This window comes from Silene latifolia, chromosome Y, assembly GCF_048544455.1.
Source record: "Silene latifolia isolate original U9 population chromosome Y, ASM4854445v1, whole genome shotgun sequence".
NCBI classification, from domain to species: domain Eukaryota; kingdom Viridiplantae; phylum Streptophyta; class Magnoliopsida; order Caryophyllales; family Caryophyllaceae; genus Silene; species Silene latifolia.
Window position 1 is genome coordinate 303,152,081 of NC_133538.1, and position 6,581 is coordinate 303,158,661.

Genomic DNA, 6,581 nt, shown 5'->3' on the forward strand with positions numbered 1-6,581 from the left:
CCACATTATCTTTACTCTCATGGTAGATTATCTCCATGCCATAGTTCCCAATCAACTCCATCCACCGTCTCTATTGCATGTTCAGCTCTTTCTGTGTATAGATGTAGTTTAAGCTCTTATGATTTGAAAACACTTTAAAGGTTGCCCCATAAAGGTAGTGCCTCCAAATCATTAAAGAAAAAACAATTGCTCCCAGTTGCAAATCGTGAGTAGGATAGTTCTCCTCATACGATTTCAGCTACCTCGACGCATACGCAATAACCTTTTCATTCTGCATCAGCACACAACCCAACCCATTATTTGAGGCATCGGTGTATACTTCAAAGTTCTTACTTCCCTCAGGTAGAGCTAGAACATAAGTTGTGGTCAAACGCTCCTTCAAGATTTGGAAAGCTGTTTCATAACTCTCATCCCAATGAAATCTGGTCTCTTTCCTCATCAAAGATGTCATAGGTCGGGTGATATTAGAAAAGTCTTTCACGAACCTCCTATAGTAGCCAGCTAAACCCAAGAAACTCTGAATCTCGGCTACATTCTTCGGTGCTTCTCACTTGGTCACTGCCTCAATATTACTAGGATCTACCGACACACCCTCTTTTGATATCACATGGCCCAGAAAAGCCACCTTCTCTAACCAAAACTCACACATAGATAACTTGGCATACAACTGATTGTCTCACAAATTCTGCGGTACTAACCTAAAGTGCTCCTCGTGCTCCTCCTTAGTCTTTGAGTAGACCAAGATGTCATCAATAAAGACGACCGCAAACCCGTCGAAAAACGGGCTGAAAACTGATTCATAAGATCCATGAAAACTGTCGGTGCATTAGTCAACCTAAACGGCATCACCACGTACTCATAGTGACCATATCGCGACCGAAAGGTTGTCTTAGGAATATCCTCAACTGCTATCCTCAATTGATGATAACCCGGTCTCAAATCGATCTTAGAAAACACTTCTGCGCCACTCAGCTGGTAAAAAAGATCATCAATCCTTGGCAAAGGATACTTGTTCTTCACGGTGACATGGTTCAACTCTCTATATTCGATGCATAGCCTAATACTCATGTCTTTCTTTTTCACAAACAAAATTGCTGCACCCCAAGGTGATACACTAGGTCAAATGTACCCCTTGTCTAACAACTCATCCAGCTGCTTCTTCAACTTCTCTAACACTTTAGGTCCCATCCGGTACAGTGCTTTAGATATTGGTCCCGTCCTCGGTTTAAGCTCAACACTAAAGTCGATGTCCTTTTTAGTAGGTAACCCCGGTATCTCATCTGGAAAAACATCACCAAACTCCCCAACCACTGGTTTGTCAGTTGCTGACGGCTCCTCCACGCACATATCCCTCACATGGGAAATGATTATTGGGCACTTCTTCCTCAGACATGACTTTAAAGTCATTACCACGATCAACTTCACCTTAGGTTTTACTATGAACTCCCTATATGATACCTTGACTCCCTTAGGTCCCTTTAAAGACACCCTTTTTTGTCGACAATCTATCTTAGCATCATGCTTTCCCAACCAGTCCATCCTGACGATAACCTCAAACCTATCCATAGGAAACTCTAACAAGTTGACCGGTAAGTCTATTTCCCCCACCACCATGGACACATCCCTATACAACTTAGAACATGACACTAACTCCCCTGAAGGTATAAACACATTATCTTTCACCAGCTCATTTTCTCCCAAACCCATAACTATGACATGACTCCTAGACACAAAAGAGTGGGTTGCCCCCGAATCAAATAGAGCAAAAGATAGGGTTTTATGAACAAGAAAAGTACCGGTAAAAACATGAGCATCATTCTATGCTTCCTGCTTGCCCATCACAAAGATTTCCCACTGCTTTTCTGACCTCCACCCTGAACTGTGGTAGCCGAAGTAGTTGGCTTGGTTGCCGAGTTCTGCGTCACACTGTTGTTCAGATACTGATAGGATCATCCATTATTGCGGTTGTAGCCGCCATTGTTATTGTTGTTGTTGTTGTTGTTGTTGTTGTTGTTGTTGTTGTTGTTGTTGTTGTTGTTGTTGTTGTTGTTGTTGTTGTTGTTGTTGTTGTTCTGCCCTCCGGGATGACCCCACGACCGAGATGACCTGTTGCTAGCAAAGCTCTAGCTTGGAACATGCGAAAAGTTTCTCTGATATGTACCTGGGAAACCCCCTCCTCCTCTAGCACTGGTACACTCATGCCTCTTGTGATCTACTCCACCACAGTTGAAACAGGTAAGATTGGAGTTATCACTAGTACTCCGACCTCCTCCTCTTCCCCAAGTTCAAGATCCCCCTGCATAACTAGATCCACCAGAAAAGGTTCTAGCCTGATTGTGGTTGCCCTTCTTCTGGCCCGACTGGTTGCCACCATCATTCTCAACCTTTCTCTTCATAACATTCCTTTTCTTAGCCTCCTTGGCAAAGTCCACTAACCTCTCAGCGTGCCCTGCTCTTGCATATACCTCTTTCAGATTCGTGAGAACCCCAGCTGGTAGCCGATCCATGATCTTCGGTGCCAACCCCTTTTCAAAGCGAAGAGCCAAAATCCGTTGTCCCATTTGCATATCCTCCGCGTACCGTGACAACTCTATAAACCGATGATAGTACTCTGTGACGGTCATGTTACTAACTATGGAGAAGGAATCAAACTCAGCTCTCAGCTTGTGGCGAATGTGCTCCGGCACAAAGTGTTCTCTCATAGCAGTCTTGAAGCCTGTCCATAGGATAATATCCAGTCTCTGGTCCCTATAGTATGCCCGAGCATCCTCCCTCACATTCTGCCACCATACCCCAGCCTCATCCCTTAGGTATAACACTGCCTGTTTAACCATCATATTCGTCGAACACTTCAAAACCTCTAGCAAACTCTCCATCTCACGGTTCCAATTGTCAAGTAGCTTTGGCTCATCGGTGCCCTCATAAGTAGAGAGGTGGGAGCGAGAAATAGTGGTGCTCAGCTGAGATACATCCGTCGGTTTCTGACCTCCCTTACCCACATTCTTGAGTGCCTCCGTGAGCGCATATTGCTGCTCAATCATTCTGGCAATCTCATCAAGACTCATCTTAGTAACTTGGACGTATGCCGCTGACCTTTTTGGCGTTATTTTGAGCTGATATAACCAAGAAAACGTAAGCACATAGCCTACGGCACAAAATAAACGAATCATCCACCAAAGAAGTACTCGGCTGAGTATTATGAACTACTCGGTCGAGTAAGGACTACTCGGTCGAATACTGGGACTACTCGGCCGAGCATCCTACTCCAATAGTTGACCTCCAAATCAGATAAAACATACTCGGTCGAGTACACAAAGTACTCGGTCGAGTATGCCTCACTCTGCGAGTGCCCCTCCTACTCGGCCAAGTGATCACAAGCAGAAGCTACAGTTTTAAACTCACGAACCAACACTCGATTGAGTGCTTGGTTACTCGGCCAAGTACCCCCCTACTTGGTCGAGTACCCGCCCTGCTCGGCCGAATCATGCCAAAAACGAGATACACTACGAAGGAAAATGTACATAACCATACATATAATATTTCTAAACATGTTACTACCCTCCGAAAGCCAAGTAATAACATATATAGCCATGCTCAAGTATTATAATGCTCAATATATGCAATCATTTTCTTATTCCATCCAAAAAGTTCATAAGGAACACATGTATATATACAACACACATTACTTCAACATATAACGATTCCCAAGACACCCCCATGGCGACCGGCTGAAAGTTGCAAGGGCCTAAATGCGACTTCGGGACGTCTCCCAAGCCGTTGCAGCAGCTCCAAACAAATCTTAACCGAGTTCATTTTAATTAGACCCCCTATGTTCACTTGGTTCATTAGTTTAGGTTCCAAAATTGTCGCTCTGATACGACTTTGTAACACCCCCACATAGCAAAATGCCTTCCCAAGGACCACCCTAGAATATGAAGATGCTACCATCTCGGTTGCCCGAGGTAAGTATATCAAAAGTAACCATTCAAGAACAATTATTCAAGTATAAAGTTTAGTGAATACATCGTCTCAACTGAAAATCAAAGTAAAAGTATATAAATCTTAATACAACAAAACAAAGTATCTGAACTCATGACAACGGAAGCTAGACTCAAAGTGATGACATCCCATCCTTATCCCCGCAGTAAATGTAATCATCGCCTGTCACAATCTACTCACCATACCCGAATGGATCACCACAGTTTTACAGAACACAACGGGGTCAGTCAACTGAATAATCAAGATAAGCTAAATGTAAAAAAACAACCAAACCAAACAACTGAACAACCATTCTCTAACTCCAATCACATCACATGTTCTGCTACACACTGAAGTGTGTAACCCTGCCAGATTACCCGCCGCGACAGGTAATCCTCATCGCCAGTAGAGGACGGCAGCCATGCCCATCTAAGCTCCGCACATTGCAACGAGCAATAACCAATGTCCATTAATATGCACATCCCCCTTTGTGACGGGAACCATAAGGGGCGAATCAAGGGCGTGAAGCCATTCCCTAAAATGACTCCACTCAGCAGAGGACGCACATCGCAAACATAGAAAAGCAACAACAATTTCAACAACCAAGAAAGACGATTCCAATAATAATTCCAATCATGCCAATATAACAATTAACACCATCTTAAATCAATTAAACAGGAAACTGAGTAGGGAAACCCTACCTTATCACTGATCCGAATCACGAGGATACAGCGGAAGCTAGAAACGTTCCTCTACAAATCCTTCACCAAACAATAATCTCAATAATCTAATCATAAACATGCAAATCACCCTTTCTCGCAATTCCAATCACTAGGGCAAAACCCTAGAAAACAAAACTAAACCAAAGATACTGAACTAGTGACTTAACGACATATCTGACGAGAAGGAGATGAACAAAAGACTCACGGATGATCAATTGCCTTGGTAGTGATTAAGGATAATTAGAGAAGTGTAGAATGTAAATAGGTTTTGGTAAAAGTGAAAGTAAACTGTAAAACACGATTTATATAACCTTTAATCATCCTTAATCAAACCGTGGAAATAAATCTCGTTAGACCGGTTACTTGGTCGAATACCAAGAGTACTCGACCGAGTACCCCCTACACAGCCGAGTATTACACTACACGGTCGAGTGTTCCTGGACAGTAGCCTGACCAGAAAACACACGACACCTTACTCGGCCATGTAAGCCCTATTCGGCCGAGTAACAAGACCCAAAAAACTGTGGTATTACACCAAGGACGCTCAACCTTTTGATGCCAAGTGTTATGGCTGCTTGTAGGTTGATAAGGCATGCTTCATATTCGGCGGCGTTGTTGGTGACGGCGAAGTCTAGGTTGACTGAGATCAGAATGTGTCCTCCTTCTAGAGATATCAAAAGGATTCCTACTCCAAAGCCTCTCTGGTTTGATGCACCGTCTAAGTATAGGTCCCATGCGTCGGTGTCAACGCAAATGATGTCCTCGTCGGGGAGTGACCATGTGTCGGTCGTTGGATCCTCATTGATGGGGTTTTATGCTAGGAAATCGGCGATGGCCCTTCCTTTGATGACCTTGAGTGGTAAAAACTTGAGGTTGAACTTGGCTAGCATGAGTGTCTCCCTTGATAATGTTTCATTCAATACGGGGTTTTCCAAGATGTACTTGATGGGGTCCTTCTTAGAGTAGATGTGAACCGTGTAGCTGAGCATGTAATGTCGCAGCTTCTTTGTGGACCATACCAAAGTGAGGCACATTTTCTCCAATTGAGTGTACTTGGTTTCGTAGTCGATGAACTTTTTGCTGAAGTAGTAGATGGCTCGTTTTTCGCCGTTGAGTGTCTTTATTAGCATTGCTCCCATGGCCGTGTCGGTGACTGTTAGGTATAGGCATATAGGTGTTTCCTGCTGTGGCGGCACGAGGACGGGAGTTTTGGATATGATCTCTTTTATCTTGTTAAAGGATTTTTGGCAATCATCATCCCAATCGGTGTGATCGGTGACACGGAGGTTTTTGAAAATAGGCTCGTAATCTTGGTGAACATGGTTATAAAGCGGGTGATGTAGTGAACTTGACCCAGAAATCCTCGAATCTACTTCTCGTTCTTAAGCCGAGGCATCTGTTGGAGAGCTTTGATTTTGGTTGGATCGATCTTGATGCCTCTTTTGCTGATGATGTGTCCCAATAGTTTTTCGGAAGTGACCCCGAATGCACACTTCTGAGTATTTAGTCTCATGTTGTATTTTCGAAGACGGGCGAAGAATTTTTGAAGGGCGTCGATGTAGCCATCTTATTCTTTTGATTTAAAGATCATGTCGTCGACGTATACCTCCACTGCCTTAAGCATCATGTCGTGTAGGAGAGTGGTGGCGGTCCTCTGACAGGTTACTCTAGCGTTGATTAGACTGAAGCGCATGACAGTGTTGCAGTAGGTTCTCCACTGTGTAGTGAATGCAGTTTTGTAAATGTCCTCCTAAGCCATTTTGATTTGGTTGTATCCAGCGTAACCGTCCATGAATTATAAAAGGGCATGCTCGGTGGTGTTGTCTACCAAGATGTTGACATGCGGTATGGGGACGTCGTCCTTTGAGCTCGCCCTGTTCA

General features: G+C 43.9%; 1 protein-coding gene across 1 annotated transcript; it reads right to left on the bottom strand.

Moving 5' to 3' along the window:
* Positions 1 to 1,119: 1,119 nt before the first annotated feature.
* Positions 1,120 to 1,707, bottom strand: LOC141631060 (uncharacterized). Its single transcript, XM_074443781.1, has one exon. The coding sequence runs from the start codon at positions 1,705 to 1,707 to the stop codon at positions 1,120 to 1,122; it is 588 nt and encodes a 195-aa protein (XP_074299882.1).
* Positions 1,708 to 6,581: the final 4,874 nt, after the last annotated feature.